Source organism: Eucyclogobius newberryi, unplaced genomic scaffold (genome assembly GCF_026437365.1).
Source record: "Eucyclogobius newberryi isolate DKJ021-1_F unplaced genomic scaffold, fEucNew1.0.hap1 SCAF_17, whole genome shotgun sequence".
Taxonomy (NCBI): Eukaryota; Metazoa; Chordata; class Actinopteri; order Gobiiformes; family Gobiidae; genus Eucyclogobius; species Eucyclogobius newberryi.
This window is the reverse complement of record NW_027315801.1, coordinates 11906649-11924846: the sequence shown is the minus strand read 5'-3', so window position 1 is coordinate 11924846 and position 18198 is coordinate 11906649. Positions and strand designations below refer to the sequence as shown.

At 40.0% G+C, this 18198-nt stretch overlaps 1 protein-coding gene across 4 annotated transcripts in view; it reads right to left on the bottom strand.

The window, feature by feature from the left end:
• Window positions 1-18198, bottom strand: part of scube3 (signal peptide, CUB domain, EGF-like 3) — a 147098-nt gene that overhangs the window by 7004 nt on the left and 121896 nt on the right. For all 4 annotated transcript variants that reach the window (XM_072449156.1, XM_072449158.1, XM_072449157.1 and 1 more), the window contains 6 exons: window positions 4619-4741; window positions 4419-4535; window positions 3769-3864; window positions 3186-3302; window positions 1948-2109; window positions 1167-1370 (listed from right to left, as the gene is read on the bottom strand). In XM_072449156.1, coding sequence (XP_072305257.1) covers window positions 1167-1370; window positions 1948-2109; window positions 3186-3302; window positions 3769-3864; window positions 4419-4535; window positions 4619-4741 — 819 coding nt within the window. The remainder of the gene's footprint in view (window positions 1-1166; window positions 1371-1947; window positions 2110-3185; window positions 3303-3768; window positions 3865-4418; window positions 4536-4618; window positions 4742-18198) is intronic.

Below are 18198 nucleotides of genomic sequence, written 5' to 3'. Positions count from 1 at the left end.
AGCAAATAACACAGGGCCAGATTTACTCAGACAAGTGCGAAATTGCAAGCAACTACTTAAAATGTGCTGTTTTGTGGGTTTGTTGCACCTGAGCTCCCCTCATAAACTGTGCATATTATCAACGGCACATATCTGATTTGTAAATGAGTTTACTGCCTGAGCAAACTCTGTGTCTCTGTTGCTTCTTTGGGAGAACTGACACATTTATGATTATTGACGATGAAGATGTTCACTAGTTTGGCCAACAACATGGTTAAAATCTTTATCCAGAGTTCACCTGATGCGCACGGACAGAGGGACGTGTTGGAAAACCTGCACATGGAGTTGGAGACGCCCGGGATGAGAGGAAGTTGAGGAAAAGCTGTGTCCAGACCTCGTGTGTCATCAATACTTTGTGTTCACACCTCAGTCTTTACAAAGGACTTTAAAAGGACACGGGACAGCTTCAACTGTACCAGGTCAATGCGATTCAGATGAGAATCCAGGCCAGTGTCGCAGGTAAAGTGCGTCATTATAACCTCTCCCCCTCCGTCAAACCAACACATTATTATTTTGTGTTTGTAAATGGGTCATATACAATCATTTGAAATCTTTTGTAACGCCACATTGACGTGTAAACGGCAATAGTCTGTTCTGTGCAAAAGTTCAACCGCCTTTTCCGACGTGCTACATTTCCACTCAGTTTGACTCCTGGTAGTCTCGATAAATCAGACAGTGGGCACAAAAATTATCATTTGCATTTACTCCGCCTCAAATTTTGCACGTTTTGCATATTCATTAGGTCCCATGTGCTAAATCTGTGCTGCAGCCTGAGAGAAGTTTTACCTGAACACTGTTTGCTCCAGTTTAGCACATGCAACCTGCTTTGCACCTGAGCAAACGCTTAGTAAATCTGCCACTTAAAGATGATCTATTCAAAATATATTAAATTGTAAATATCCAAAAGTAACATATCTATTTAAACAGGGTCAACATTTTACGTTTTTAGTGCACAAACATTGATACCCTTTAATAAAACATCATTTTCTTTGCATTTTTGACTGGTTGGTTGTCAATAAATGGAGCTCCTCGTCAGATTTGACTATGTATCAAGTATTTTAATACATAGCACCCATCTTAGGATCTCCATCTACATTAGACGAGGATTTAAAGCCTGTCGTCCTTACCACATCGCCCGCTGTCCCGCTCCCAGCCTGGACCACAGAGCTCATGGATGGGGTTGGCCTGGGGGAGTTTCTGAGCGACCTCGTACTCCAGTCCTGCCACTCGGATCAGGAAGCGCTCCTGGTTTATGGACTTCTTCAGAGCCTTGATGTACGTTTTCACCTGTTTCTCCATGCGCTGTCTGAGGCAACTGAGGTTACAACTCCCTGTTCACAAGTAACGGAAGGGACGGCAGGATTAGCTATAGGTTTCTATGGTATTGACACTGCGAATGTAATTGTGATGAATATGTGATCTACGTTCAGTTTCCTTGAGAATATACTTTTGCTTAGCCGTCATAATGAATCACATGCTTTTTAAAATGACGGTGTGGGTTGAGGTTTTGCATATTTTAGACCCAGTGGAGACGGGCTATATTTAGTTCTCGGCAAAAATCATCTTTGAGGGTCCCATTGTGTGCAAAATTCAGGCTTATAAAATTACTTTTCAACACATTTGTTATAACAGTTCAAATTTATAATCAATATAATCACTTTTTTTTTACCCGAGATACTGGCGCACTGATTAGAGAAGGCGTTTGAGGCAGAAAAGAATAAAAAGCAGTTAGTTTCAAAATGAGTTTCCACGGAGCAAAACCATTTTCAGAGCTTGAGATTAAAACTCAAGACAATATGAAACCTAATGATAATAATTGCACCTTCAAACTATAATTTTGAGTCAATTGTGTTCAGTTCTCAGTCCAAATTGTCCATTTAAACCTGCACTGGTTTACTGAGCACTGACCGGTGGTGTCCCCAGGTTTGACCTCTGCCTCCAGCTCCAGAGTGATGCGTGTCACTTCTTTGTTCGGCGAGTTTCGAGCCCGACGGCCTTTGGACTTTTTGGTCGAGTCACATTTGAGGTTGACAAATGTGACCAAGCAGTTACTACAGGGCTGCCCTGCTCCTGCGGACACAGACAAAAGTCATTAAAGATTCAGTGGCTGGGTTCCAGGGGACATTGGTATTCTACAGGTGGATCGTGTTGAGTTTAAGTGGAGACGGGGCCAAAATCTAAGCGCGTTGCATAAATATAACAGAAAAATGGATCATGTCACCAAGGACGTGTACAAGCTTGCTCACAGCATATCAACAATGGGACTAAAACATAGAAAAAATGCTTGATAAAGCCAGTGATTATGGCGTCCAAGGTGCTGCAAATAAGGTCCAAATGATTCTCTCTGACCCTAAACAATCTCTTTTTGCAGAGTTTGTCCTGCTGCCCTCCGGTCGCTGCTTCTGTCCTCCTCGGTTTAAGAAAAATAGGTCCAAGTTTGTTTGAATCTGCTGCATCTGCTGTATCTGTCTAGACCAGGACTAAAACAGGACTAAATTGAGCTCAAACCAGGACCAAACCAGTCCAGGAAGTAAGACTAGAGCTGGGTAGGACGCAGTTAGTTATATTTACATTTGAAAGCCATTGTACTTCTTGGAGTAGTGTTTGTAAATACTCCAAATTTAGAAATATTTAGTTTGAAGTAACTGGAGTAAGTATATTGACAATATAAATGTGTTTCTTGCACTGCCCCTAATTTAGTTTTTCCAATTATTGTGATCTATCCTTTGTAAATACCAGATTGTTTGCATTATTTAAGGTTTTGTCATTCCAATTACTTTAACTTCATACTATAAATCAGAAGCTATGTCCAGACAGTTTCTCTTACTTTCGTAGTTTCCCCAAATACTTTTTTACTCTTGGACTTGGACGACTACTTTGTACTTTCACTTAAGCAAGATAGTGTTTCACCAAAATAATACAGCTCGAGTAGAACTTTTGGCTACTAAACCACCTCTGAATAACACACATTGATTTTGATTGTACATATAAAAATACAATGAACTAGATGAAACAGTACTACTTCCCCCCAAGAGAGGGACATGATCACGTTCTAAATCCAAAAGCTGAAATCTCTGCAGTAAATGGCTGTACAAAGACTATTCTATTCCAAACAGTGTAGTTGTTTCTGTGTGTAGAAGACAGACCAGGTCCCAGCGTCCGCCCCCGGTCCTCAGTTCGAGCCGTCAGTTTGGGGTGCAGGTGGCACTTGGCATTTTTAATCTTGAAAGAAGCCGTTTGTTTCACTGGAGGGGCCAGAGTCTCTACAGACAAACACAGCACAGTGAGCACAGACTTCAGGAAACACCAGCGTTTCACTCTTTTCTACAATCACAATCAATTCTACAATCATGATTGGGTTTAAAGATTCATTATTCGAAGCAATTTAAGCAGCAGTGTCTCACAACAAGCATCAAATAAATACGAATGAATATCATGTTTTATTTTAGAAGCCAGTGACTAAGCAAAAAAGAACAGAAAAACAAACATTTATACCAGCATAATTCATAAACCTACCAGCTATTGTTGAAATTTCTAATACATTTCTAATAACTAAAAGATTTTAGTGTATTTTTACTCATTTTTATTGCATATTTCGTCCACATTGAGAGACAAATAAAGGTTTTCTTATATCGTTTTATCAGTATTTTGTGTCGTAAATAAGAATTGTTAGTGAAAGATGTCGTTTCAAATGCTGTCGTAGTAAGTTTGCAGAAAAATGGTACAAACCTATACAAGTCTGGCTGCTGCTGTTGAGTCTGGCTGGAGAACTCTTCCCTCGGAGGATTGGGATTCCACAGCTCACAGAATAACTGTTATCAGACTCTGACACACACAGGCAAAAAGCATCAGCACCACTCAAATTAAAGCACTGGGCATAAACACTATAACACTATAAATGTAAAATCCATTTGGATGGGAAGAAATGAAAAGGCACGGTTTTTAAAAGAATAATTAAAACACATTATTCATTATTAGTTAATATAATGTCATTTTCAACATCCAATATTAGTAGTTTTTAGTATCAGTACTTGTTGAAAAGTGTATCTACTGGTAGTTTCAATTTAGTATAAATTAGTATTGATTAGTATACAGCTACTTTTGACAAAAATAAAAACAAATCGTTATAATTCTTCAACAAAACAATACATTTTAAGCCTCAATTACACAATACTGTCAAAATTGTTGAATCCTAAAGAAAAAACATTTAATTTAATGTTATTAACCTTTATTTACCCAGGTTAAAAAACACATTGAAAGTGAAAATTGCAGCACTCAATCATTTACAGTAGATAAGAGACATTTAAGATAATTGTTCATAGGATTCTGGCTCTTCTACCTCAGTTCAGACTAAAGAGAACAGCACAGCATTAGTCTACCTGCGAGATAGTGAGCTTTGGAGGCACAAGTGAGTGAGCAGCTTTCCTTTTTGCCTGTTTTGCTGCAGGTCAGAGTCGCTTTAGGTGCAATAAGCCCAGGAGGACATTTCACCAACTCTGGAAAAGAAAAGTGAACATGTTACTCCAGTTACAACAGGGGAGGGGTCAGAACATCCAGCAGAGGGCAGTGCACCACATACCAATGCAGTCCTTCCTGTTCCAGTGGAGCTTGAATCCAGGAGGACAGGTACATTCATAGCTGCCCAGTGTGTTTATGCAGCCGTACTTACAGCCGCCCCGGTTTATACTGCACTCATCAATATCTGTAAAACATATCAGATGGCAGAATTAGTGCATGAACTTAATGTAACGTATGAAAGACGGAGCAAAGAGTTAGGAGAAGCAAGGACATGTAAACAGTCAAATAATTTGTTCAATAATAAAAAAACATGTTTTAGTTTAGACTTTATTCAACAACCAAGCACATTTAGGTTTGTAGATTTTGTTCTCAGTCCTGAAAAAAAGATGTGGGCAAGATATTGTACACGAAATACATTCAAACAGAAGATTGATTGTAGGATTTTTAAAATATTTCTATGTATTTGCCTCTAACTTGTTTAGAGGCAAATGCACAAAACATCTACCGTAGGCTGATTGTAGTGAAAGTGGTTCTAAAAACTAACTGCATAGCTTTATCAGATACAGCAGTATTTTGGGGTTTAAGGCAAGGCAAGGCAAGGCAAGGCAAGTTTATTTGTAGAGCACATTTCATACACAAGGCAATTCAAAGTGCTTCACACAGCAGGAAAAATGCATTCAAATCACAAATAAATTACAGAAATACAATAAAATTAACTAAATTAAAAATTATCAATCCAACTGATTTTCTAAACTAATAAAATCACAAACAAAAGAGAAGAGTGCAAAGAAAAAATCCCTTCAGTCATATGCGCAGCTAAACAAAACTGTTTTTAGCTTAGATTTGAACATTGTCAGAGTAGAAGCCTGTCTCACATCTTCAGGAAGACTGTTCCAGATTTTAGCTGCATAAAACTGAAACGCAGATTCCCCATGTTTTGTCCTGACTCTGGGCACCAGCAGGAGGCCGGTCCCTGAGGTCCTCAGAGTCCGAGATGGTTCATATGGCACTAACATGTCCTAGATGTACTTTGGTGCTAGGCCATGGAGAGACTTGTACACAAGCAGAGCTGCTTTAAAGTCTATTCTCTGAGCCACAGGGAGCCAGTGCAGAGACCTGAGAACAGGACTAATGTGATCATACTTCCTGGTTCTAGTCAGGACCCGAGCAGCAGCGTTCTGGATGTACTGCAGCTGTTTTACAGCTCGTTTGGAGAGGCCAGTGAGCAGGCCGTTACAGTAGTCTAATCTACTGGAGACAAACGCATGGATAAGTCTCTCTAAATCTGGTTTTGACACTACATTTTTGATTTCGGCAATGTTTTTTAGATGGTAAAAAGCTGCTGATGTTATTGATTTGACGTGGCTATTAAAGTTCAAGTCTGAGTCCATTATTACCCCCAGATTTCTAATTTGGTTTGTAGGTTTTAGAGCGAGACTCTGGAGGTGACCGCTAACACTTTCTCTTTGTTTCTGTGGGCCAAAAATGATTATTTCAGTCTTGTCTGAGTTCAGCTGGAGAAAGTTGTTTTGCATCCACAAACTGATCTGTTGGATGCAGTGACAGAGTGAATCTACTGGTCCATAGTCACCTGCCGATAGTGAAACATAGATCTGAGTGTCGTCTGCATAATTGTGATAGGACACATTTTCACTGCGTATCAACTGACCCAACGGCAGCATGTAGAGGTTGAACAGAAGGGGACCCAGGACTGACCCTTGGGGCACTCCACAGGTCAGGGTCATGTGGTCTGAGACACAGCTACCAATTTCAACAAAGTACTTCCTGTCTTCCAGATAGGACCTTAACCAGTTTAGGGCAGTGCCAGTGATGCCCACCCAGTCCTCTAGTCTCTGTAAGAGGATCCCATGATCGACAGTGTCAAAAGCAGCACTCAGATCTAACAGAATTAAGACTGAGGCTTTGTCCGTGTCAGTGTTCAGGCGGATGTCATTTGTCACCTTGACAAGAGCAGTCTCAGTGCTGTGATGAGGTCTAAAACCTGACTGAAAAACATCAAATGAGTTGTTTATTAAGAGGAAATCTGTGAGCTGTTGGTAAACAACCTTTTCAAGGACTTTGCCCCAAAATGGCAGATTAGAGATGGGCCGGTAATGACTCAGTACTGCGGCATCAAGACTGCTCTTCTTTAGGAGAGGCTTTATGACCGCAGTTTTCAAAGACATTGGGAATGTTCCAGATTGAAGCGATATGTTAACTATGTGAGTGAGTGGTGCTAACAAACTGTTCAGCACAGACTTTAGAAATCTGGTGGGTAACACATCAAGGCAGCATGTAGATGAACTCAGACTGGTGATGATCTCATGGACAGTTTTGTCAGTTACTGGTGCAAAGTGAGTTAGCTCTAAGTGTCTTGGTGGTTTTAGGGTAATTTTTTGCATTGTGGGATTTATAGCATTTTTAATGCCCTGAACTTTGTCATTAAAGAATAATGCAAACTCATTACACTTGGATGTGGAAATGAGTTCTAACCGCAGCTGAGCTGGAGGGTTTGTTAATCTGTTTACTGTGGCAAACAGGACACGCGAGTTGTTACTGCAGCTTCCAATTATTTCAGAAAAATATCTTTCCCTAGTTCTACATAAGATTAGGTTGTACATGTTCAGCTTTTCTTTGTAAATCTCTTTTTGAACCTGGAGCTTTGACTTGCGCCATTTCCGTTCGGCCCTGCGGCACTCCCTTTTCTGTGCCCTGACCGAATCATCATTTCTCCACGGCGCCTTCTGCTTATTTTTAACCATTTTAGCCTTTATAGGGGCGATGGTGTCTAGAACATTCAAAACACTAGATGTAACAGAGTTCAACAAATCATTTACATTAGAACATGAGACATTTTCAGAGTTTATCATTTCCATAAACAGTGCACCTGTGCCATCACTTATGTGTCTCCTCTGAACAACTGCAGGACCAACCGGAGGTTTGGGAGAAACAGACAGGTCAAAGAAGACACAGAAATGATCAGACAGAGCAACATCGATCACATTAACATTTGAAATATTTACCCCCTTTGTAATTATGAGATCTAGAGTGTGTCCTTTGCTGTGGGTGGGGCCTCTCACATGCTGAGTAAGACTGAAGGTTTCAAGGACAGCATCAAGCTCTTTAGCGTTTCTGTCACAAATATTATCAACATGCACATTGAAATCACCTGTAATGACCAAACCATCAAAGTCTGTGCATATGACTGAAAGCATCTCAGTAAAATCATCAATACAACTTTGGCAGTGCTGGGGAGGCTTGAATAAAACAATGAAGAGAATGGATGGAGACCGTTTTAGCTCCATTTTAAAGGATACATACTCAAATGATGAAAACACCCCAAAAGACAACCTGCGGGTAATTATTTCATCTCTAAAGACAGCACAGACTCCACCCCCTTTTTTGTTTTCTCGTGTCTCAGATTCAAACTTAAAGTTGGGTGGAGCAGATTCTATCAGAACTACATTTCCTGTGTTTTTGTCAAGCCATGTTTCAGTTAAAAACATAAAATCAAGATTATAAGAAGAAATAAAATTATTAATTAAGAGAGATTTGTTACATAAGGATCTGACATTTAGCACAGCAAGTTTCAGACTAGTTTCAGTGAGACTGGGCTTTATCTTTTCACAGGGAATATGAATCACATTTCTCAGATTGGGCCTGACTCGCATTTTGTTTTTCCATCTCTGTGATGATGTGACTACAGAAATTGCACTAGGGGGGGCTCTTTTTACATAGGGCCCCGGGTTGGTTTGATTTTTAATGTGACAATAAGTCCCGGCAACGCTGAGACCCAGTGCATCCTAGCTATGGGAGATACCAGGTGAAAGGCGAGGTTGGATGGGTGGTAGGGCTTTTGTAGCCAAGGAGAGTTTGAGACCAGGTGAGAGGCGAGGGGGGATGGGTGGTGGGGCTTTTGTTGGTGTAGTCGGTACTGACATAGCCCTTGCTATATTGGGCGTGAGTGGAGCCATCTTAATGCCTGATTTGATCAGACTTTCAAAATGGCTGGGAAGGCCCATGGGTGAGAGTGGAGATGAGAAGGAGAATGATGAATCTTTAGTGGGAGTAGATGTTGCAGGGGGAACCCAGGGCTGGTGTGAAGGCAGGGGCGATGACAGGGATGTTGTTGGGCTTGTCACAGATGGGTCCAAGGCCTTTGAAGATTGTTCCTTTGCTGGAGGCGGTGGAGGTGAATGTGGAGCAGCTGGAGCTGAATCCTTTGCTGGTGGTGGTGGAGCAGCTGCTGATGAATCCTTTGGTGGAGGCTGAGGTTGTGGTGCTTTTGATGTTGAAACATTGGCTCGGTCTCTGGCTGATGGAGCAGGAATTCTTCTCTCATTCCTCTCTTCTCTAACTATCTGCTCAGGACCCTGTCCAGGCCCAGTCCAATGCCTCAGAGCGTGGAGCAGGTTCTCTGTCAGCACCCTCACTCCACCTCTGCATAGGTGGGGGCCATTTCTCTTAAACAGGTCCTCTCGTTTCCAGAATAGATAGAAGTTCTCAATATAGTGTAGTCCTCTCGGGGAACACTCTTTGGACAGCCATGTGTTCAGCTGAAGAAGCCGGCTAAACTTGTTTATCCTCCTGTCGATGTTTGGAAGAGGTCCACTTATGAATGTTTTGATTTCCATTTTATCAAGCACGTCGAATAACTTCAAGAAGTCTTTTTTCAAAACTTCAGTCTGTTCCCGCCGCATGTCCACTGCACCCACGTGCACAATCAGCTGTTTAGCTCCTCCATGCTTAGCCATAATATTTGGAAAGAGTGACGTTATCTCAGAAACAGTGGCGCTTGGAAAAGAATGTGTGTTTATCTTTTCATGCGTCACGTGACTTATCGCGCCGTCCCCAACTAAAACAATCTGCGTGACCTTGGCTTGTGGCACAGTTCCTCCTTGCTGTATTTTGGCCACGTCATCTTTCCTTTTTTCATTTAATTCCATCTCTAAAAGTGGTAAAAATCTGTTGGTGAGCTGTATTTTAGGTGACTTCACGTTATCTTTGTATCGTTTAGGCTTTGCTCCAAGTTTGTTCCAAGAAACAGCCTGGTCTTTCTGGTTTTTAGACAGTTTTGGAAACGACACAGAGTCACTGCGGTTTAGGTTGAAAGTAGCAGTTTTTCTTGTAAAAAGTGTGCTCTTCTTACCATCGGTTGACACAGGAATGGTATCGTGAAGAACTTTTTCAGATTCCAAAACAAATATCCGTGTTTTCAGCTCATTAATTTCTTGTTGATATTTCCGACAGCGTTCACAGTCTTTCTCCCTTCTTCTCACGGACATGTCGCTGGCGTCAGATATGTCGTTAAAACTGGAAAAATGTTCTTAAAATCCTTGGTTTACTTGAAAAAGTCTAAAGCAAAAATGTTTGGAAGACAAAAACTGATTAAAAAGCAAAATAAATAAGGAAAGCAGCGATAGCAAGCGGAGCGAGCAAAAAAGCGTGTGCACTCTTCGGAAGCAGTTAACAGTGTATTATGAGTGCTTATGAAAGGTTATAATGTGTTTTCTAATCATTACTTCTTTTGGTGGGACAGAACCTGTGGCAAGTATTCATCAGTTTGTTTGCACTAGTAAAGTTTTAAAGTTTGTGAAGAAAGATTTAAAAATAAAAGAGGATGAAAATTACAGGATGCAGAGCTGAGATCTTAAACATAATCCAAACTCTGTGATGTCATCAAAAAGTGACGGGCCATCCAAAATGCAGGGACGATTTGAACACAAAAGACACATTTATCTGACCGTTTAAACAACAATTTAACACAATAAAGGTGTTATTATCAGATATTATTATTTGTCAAATCATAACTATCACATCTACTGCTCATGTCCAACCAGGAAGTAACATTATAAACTTCACCAAAAATTCACCCCAAAAAACGTGTATGTATGTAAATCATGTTCACTACGTTTGAGTGAAATGTGTAGTCTACTTACTAACACTCTCTTTCATGTATGTGTTTGTTTTGCTGGTTTATAAGTGTTCATAAGTATTTCACAACATGTACTGTTATTATGTGTATGTGACAAATACAAAGACCCACACCAAAGCTAAAGTAGTGCAGGTTTAGTCCGGCTTAGAAAGAAGAATCTGCTGGTTCATGCATAATGTTATCTGGGCCTATTCACTGTAGCAAAGAGGCAAGAAACACAGTGAACACATCATTCTCAGCACTACATATACATATTTTGTGGAGAATGAAGGGCAGACATTATATAGACTTGTACTATGTAAAAAATATTTCTAATAAAAGTGGATTTGCTGTGTAAAGTGACAGTCCTGCTCCCAGTACACATAAGTAAGCTTCAGTCAAACATCTCTACATGAGCCGCTTCTGGTTTCACTTGCTTAAGAAAAGAGTGGAAACTAGGGCTAAGCAATAAAAATCCAATCTCGTGTAATTCTCCCTCAAATTTGAAGATTTTCTCCACTCTTCTGGTGCCTCTAAAAGCTCAAAGTTTGGTCTTGTGCGTAACATTTTAGTACATACTCGTGCTTTATAGATGGGACCTCTGATTTGGGGATAAACCGCTATTTTGGGGGAATTATTATTATTATTTGTTGCTTTATTCAGTATTTCAGTGTTTAATGCAGCTGAATTCTCCAACACTTTTCCCAACACACGCCTCCTGTTGGTCAGAGAGAGAGTGACAGGTGGATTCAATCAACTTTCAGAACAAGCAGATGATTTATTTACCTCTTAAACAGGCAATTTTAAGATATTGTGAACATAAATCTTGATTAAGCCGAGACACTTTAGACGCATCTGTAGTTGACTTACATAAAGGTAAGAAAAACATTTATTAAACATATGTCATCATGTAATCATTTCATGTATAAATAAGAAATTGCCGAAATTGCACTAAAATGGATAGCGCCAGTTTTAAATGTTAAATTCATTTTGCTCACATGTTTAATCAAGAATTTGGATCTTGTTTAATTTGAGTAGATGAGATTTGATTGACTTTTTTCCTTTTTGTTAAACTTTGCTAAATCAGGCATATTAACATAATAATAATACTTTTGATGGATTATCCTTCAGTACAATCCATCATAAGTATTAATTTGGTGTTCATATGAGATACTTTAAGGGCTGATCTTTTTGTCTCTATGGGAGAAAAAAACATGTCCCATCCCATATAAATCTACAAATGCAACTTGATTAAATGAAACATCTTTAAGTGTAGATTTGACAATGTCGTTGTTTTGTGATGTGGATCCAACAAAATCGTAAGAAATTAACATTTTCTTTTGGCTTATTCCCCACTATAAAAGTTCAGGCGAAAACAACCTCACTGAAAACATCCGAGGTTTTGAAACGTACCCCACTTAAAAGCTCAGATAAGTCTATTTTACATTACGCAAGCTTTAAAACACGCCGCTCCTTTTCATACAGCGTCTTTCACAGTCAAACGCACAGAACTACTGCAGCTCGTGGAGAATTGCTATCACCTTTCTGTGGGCCCGCTGCGCCTCTCGAGCCGCTAAAAGCATCCGGGCTGCACATGTAATGAGTTTAGCGTTTTAAGGCGGCGGAGCAGTCGTGGTCGGCCCGGGGATGAGGGGGGAAGATAATGGCAGTGATTGATGATGTGGCTCGCTGATATGAAATGCTCGAAGGTTGTCTCATTCAATTATTCAGCGCGCACAAAGAGCCCGCGCGCGCCTCCGCCGTCCCGGGAGAGTGCTATGACTTCATCAGCTCTGCCAACGCGACGCCCCGGCCTGCCTGCAAATGTAGCACGAGATACGCTACTTATCCGCCCGCGTCACAGCAACGCAGTTTAGAAGACAAAGAACTTTTAATGAATATCCGATGGATGGGTGAGCTCATCTGCCAGTCGTTTGGAGCTTCTTTGAGTGGGAGAGGATAGATCCACGCTGACCTTTACAACATGTTTTTCTTTTTAAGACTAGACATTCGAAGACGAGACGGGAGGATTAAAAGTACAAGATGAACATCTCATGAGTCGTTTATGATGGTTGGATTACAGACAGGCGGCACATTTTAGGGAAATTTGAAATTAATTCATTCATATTGAGTTGATTTTGTGGCGTTCTTAGAGACAGCTGGACAGTTTGCACAATAATGTAACTGTGTTATTTTTAGTTATTTGTTAAATCATAAGTATTGGGTAATTAGTATGTATTTTGGAACCTGTTTACAAAATGGTTGCTAAATAACAGAAATTACCTCAATCTATGTCACATCTGCTGCTCACGTCCAACCAGGAAGTCACATTATTGTAACATTATAAACTTCACCAAAATGAACAGTAACAGTTATAGTAAAATCTAAATCTATAGAAAAATAAATAATGCTCACGATTGTGACATCAAATGTGATAATTCAATACTTTATTCAAAACTATTCTAACACTATAGATTGATAAATCCCAGTAGTGGCTCAGCTGAATATCAGGTTGTTGAACACATCTTTTTTGTTTACGTTTTAATGGTTTTGCATGTGCATATTTAGCACACCAGCAACAAGCATGGTGGATTTCCATGGTAAAGGACGTTTGTTGATGTTTCATCCCGAGCTCAATCATCTTCACTACATTTTACAAAAATGTGTAGTCGCACCTGCCATGTGCACTTTAAATTCAAAATCTGTCTCTTTTTATGCAGGGAAAGTTTAGTCTTATTCAAGACTAAATGTTTGATCTGTACTAAAAACACATATTTAGGTCAGTGATTGTAAGCCAGGAATTCTGGATCTTTTTTCTTGCGAGCCAAGGCAACAGGCTTTTTATAAAGACATAATGGGAAACACTTTTAATACAGCATATGGTCTGGAATTGTATTCCTCACGATTTATGATGGCTGTGATTGACAGGAGGATTAACCAATCGAAGAAACAAATGGTCCATCCATGGTGTGGCAACTTATGAGCAGTAAAAATATTACAGACGATTGAGAAACAATAAATCTGAGGTAAAAGAAATTATAAATTTAAATCTGAATGTTACAAGGATATTTGAGAGGAGACGTCTTCCGCATTTGAAACGTCTGTGATTGGAATAGATATAATTTATCCCTCAAGTAGAAACCTACTTTGATCAGTTCGGTATAATATATAATATATATAATACTTTAGGCAAGGCAAGTTTATTTGTAGGGCACAATTCGTACACAAGCCAATTCAAAGAGCTTCACACAAGAGGAAGAAAAATGCAATAAAGACATGACAGAAATCACAAAACATTAATTTCTTATAATTTAATTTAACAATTTTGCTGACATGAATCAAACGTTTTGTCCGTGATTAGTGATCCGCCAGATGGAAAACTAAATCTATTGGACCACACTGGCAGACACTCCACACACTCTTTCCCATATTTATTTGACATTGCCAGCGTGACAGGCGTTGGATTGATTCTTTCCCATGTCTGACCGTCCCTAGACGTCAGCGCGCTATCTACCTCTGCATATGTCTGTGCTGAGTGTATGTATCTTTTATGACTTTCTCGTCGACGCCTCCACCTTATGTGTGGCGCTTTTGTAACGACAGATACAGTCTCGTCTGCCCCCTTACTTTACAACTTATGAGTAGAAAAAAATAAAACTGAAAAAAATCACAGGATCTGCAAAATGGGAGGTTCAGACGCACCGATCACACTTTACATCCTCATCACATTTACAGGTAGATGATTAGTTTTATAAAACGCGCTCTGATGAGGTCCTTTAATCCCGATGTTTCCACAGTCTGCTCCCGCTCACACCTCGTCCCGGAGCGGACAACAACAAGTGTCTGTAAACACGCACAGAACTACGAGCTCTCCGTCTTATAGTAAGAATAATAGAGGTTCAGAGCCAAATGTGTCGTCTATCAGCCGTATCATGTGACGTGCTCAGACTGAGCCAGATGGCTTCCCAATCTATCCACAGAACGCACGGACGCGCTCGTTCACAGGTACGCACACGCTGGTGATTTACTCTACAAAAGTGATCATTTCATCCATCCATCCATTTTCTACCGCTTGTTCCCTTTCGGATTCGCGGGTGACTGGAGCCTATCCCAGTGACTTCGGGCCTTAGGCGGGGTTCATGCGTGCCTTAAATGTAAAAAGAGCCATGGGCCTGTGAAAGTTGTCTTGTTTTATTTTGCTGAGAAAATTTGCTTTTTGAAGCTGTACAGTTACAAATGGCTGCGTATGGAAAGTGAAAATGCAAAGCATCATAGTTTTGTCAAAGCAGCGTTTGAAAGTGGCACAACACATAAGCCGTCCTCGCTGCTCTCTTCTACACGTTTTCCTTCCTCAAACTGACCAAACTGCTCAGAGAATGAAAGCCTGCACCTACATCCGCTCGGTTTGGCTGTGTGCTGTGCCAGATGCACCGCTGCATGACGCGGACATTAACGCGTCTTATTTTGAATCAGCTCTTCTTGGAGCATTTCTTACGCTCGATATTCCCATTTTGCATATCTTCAAAACAACATTCACGATACTATCAAAAATGTGATATATATTACTCATCTCTGGGCTTGGTTCAATTAGCAGGTCAAAACTTGAAGTTTTTTTTTTATATTCCCATAGCCCATAGGCTTTGTTGGACAGTATGGGGCAAAGATCGGAGAGAGACATTCACATGCAAATTATCAGAGCCGTAAATAGAAAACTCTGAAGCCGGTGATGTGCTATGTGTGCTTGACCTAAACCCTAACTTCCATATTTCACCTGCACGGTTCAAATAAGGCGACGTGAAACTTGCTCTCTAGTTTTGTTATATTTATTGTCCAGGTGCCAAACAGTAAAAGTGGTGCGACAGGAGCAGAAGGCCTCTTTAGTGGAGCGGGGGATCATTTCTCCCCTCATGATGGACTATGATGGAGCGCAGAGAGCATTTAAGCAGGAGGAGATGTGCCGCCAAAACAGTCTCTTCAGAGCGCCAGGAAACAGACGCTAGTGATGAATGATTTCCTCTCCATTTTCTGTTGTTGAAAATTTCAGATAAACTCGGAGATTTATGGCACTCGGCGTCGCAGTTCCTCACTACAGGCCATAACCAAGGTTAGAGTGTCCCACTGTGTCGTTTATTAGTGGGAAATATGGCTGCCAAGCAACTCAAAGTGGTTTCATCATTGGGCCAACAGTAAACAGAGTCAGTCAGGACAGTAAATGTGTGATGGACACGGATACATGTTACAGAGTGTGTTTTGTACAAGTTTGCAAACAGATTTCTTTGTTTTGTAGCACCCACATCTCGGGTTCCGGGTTAGGGCTATTTTTCCCCATAGACTTTTCAAAAAGAAATCAACATTGTGAGTTTGAAAGCTGGGGACCAATCAAATACTATATGTGTTAACTAAGACAAGAGGAAACACACTTTAAACCACAAAGACCTCGCCTCCAGACTACGATACTATACTATACGATAAAACAGGCTTGTATCTGTGCAGTGTCACAGAGTCAGAGCCCGGCTCACACAAGCATCTGGCGGTCACTACTGTCCAGTCTGCTGTGTGGACAGTGATGCGGGGTCGGGCTCTATCTGTGTCACTGCATTTGTCACTTAAGCTTTCATGTACTGGACTCAACACCATGGTCCAAATTAGGCCTGCGTAGCATTTACTGCATAGCATACGCAGACTGAACCCACGATTAAGGACTGGACTGACATTAGGACGACTTTGAATTGAAAAAGGACAAATTTGACAAACTTTGGACTAAGTGGCCTGTTTATGTTGGACAGTGTGAGCCGTAAGCGCTTCATTGGACTTGTTTTGTCGCCTTTGTTTCTTTTGCTTCCTCTATCTGTGTCAAGTTCAGTGTTTGTTGTTCAGTTTTATATACGCTTAAATGCGGAAAAAGCAAAACACATAAAAATCCCCTTGCAACTAATTTACTGTGAAACTATAAATAGAAAACAATTTATCTCGGTTGAATTGTTCTACTTCCTATTTTCAGGTCCAAGCAACATTTCAATTTACGTAAGAAAAAGGCCACGCTGCAGTAATTACATTTATCAAATGGCTTGCATGCGACTTCGGCAGGCTAACCAAAACTTCTTTTTGCACCTTTATAAAAAAAACATTTCACTTACACTGTTCAGATCAATGCTCAACATCGACTTCTACACTACCATTTCATCATGTTCACCCAAGTGTGTACCTCCTTACCTCTTCTCCCTCTCAAGGTAAGAACGGAAGCCCAAGGCGGTAAAGACGGGTGATTAGCACTCCACTCCATCTTAGCTCTTTCCATCTTATCCGCGCAGACCCGAGCACAATTGCTATCTGCTAAAGCCTGATAGATGTGCCTGCTACTTCGCTTACTTTCAGAAAGGCCGATCGTCTCGTCTGAGTCCATTAAGTACAGCACAAAATGTCTGGGCTTTACATTATACTTATGCCGCTGCTTTCTGATTGATTTAGCGCCTTCCGGGTGGCCACCTGTTCCGTCTCATTTCAATGCGTCTGAAAGATCAACTCACCGGGACTAAAAACGGCGCTGAAAAAAGGTGATCCATCAAAATGAACACAGAGTAAGGTGATTTTTTTTTTTTAAATCCAAAGTGCTATGTTTTGCGTCACTGCTGGAATGTAATGAAACGCTGGGAGTAAATCATTTGAACAGCCACAGGAGGATAATTGTGATTTTAGAATGTGTTAAGAGGTGATGTCAAACTTGGAAGACGTCACACAAATGTGTTGACATCATCTATTGAATAACTGTATTTCATTATTAAAGGGATTGGATTAAAAGGAGAAGAATAAACAGCTTTAACTTATGGTAACAGAGGAAAAAAGGACCATTGTGTAACTTTTCTTGTATATATTATATTATAAAGATGTGTTTTTGAATTAATGAATTTGAGTATGTTCAATTCTTACTCATTGAGAGGAAAAAATATAATTCCAGCAATACTACTCAACATATCTCAAAAAGGGAAGTGGGAAGAAGTGTTAACTTATTGAATCCCGCCGCTTCCTCTGAGTTCAAAATTAAACTAATATCATACAGCTGACTTTAAGACAAAAGTCCTCTCAATTTGGTCTGGGATTCATCATGATTTATGTCTATCTTTTTTGTAATAAAAACAACAGAAATCAAATAAATGCAAGATAGATATGCTAAATGCCGTACTGTGCCTTTGATGAAGTTAAAGGCAAGTACTGTGCGTCGCATGTGCTTTTACTGCTTTGAAATGACACTGGAATTACTCATCAAAATAATGCTTTCATTTTCATTTGAACGCCTTTTATTTTTCAAGTTGCTGTACCTGATGTTTACCGTCTTAAAAACATGACAAACCGTCCAAAGTTATTTCTCACTATCATAATGCATTCTAAGCATCCTAATTATTTACTGCGATGAGGTTATAAGCACTTTTTTACGACAACAAGACAGAGTTTTCTTTATTACACAAAGCATCTAAACATCTAACAACCCAACAACAATCTCCACGAGAGAAAAAAAGTATTTACTATAAAGTATTTGTGTGATTAATTATTTTATTTAATATTTTAAAATACAATTTTTTTTTGTATTCTTTATTTTACTCTGACATACATTGTTTTACATTTTTATAAATTCCCTTTTTTAATTGTGTTTTAAACACCGCAAAGCACTTTGAATTGCAGTTTGTATGAATTGTGCTTTATAAATAAATTTGATTTGATAATGGTGTCAA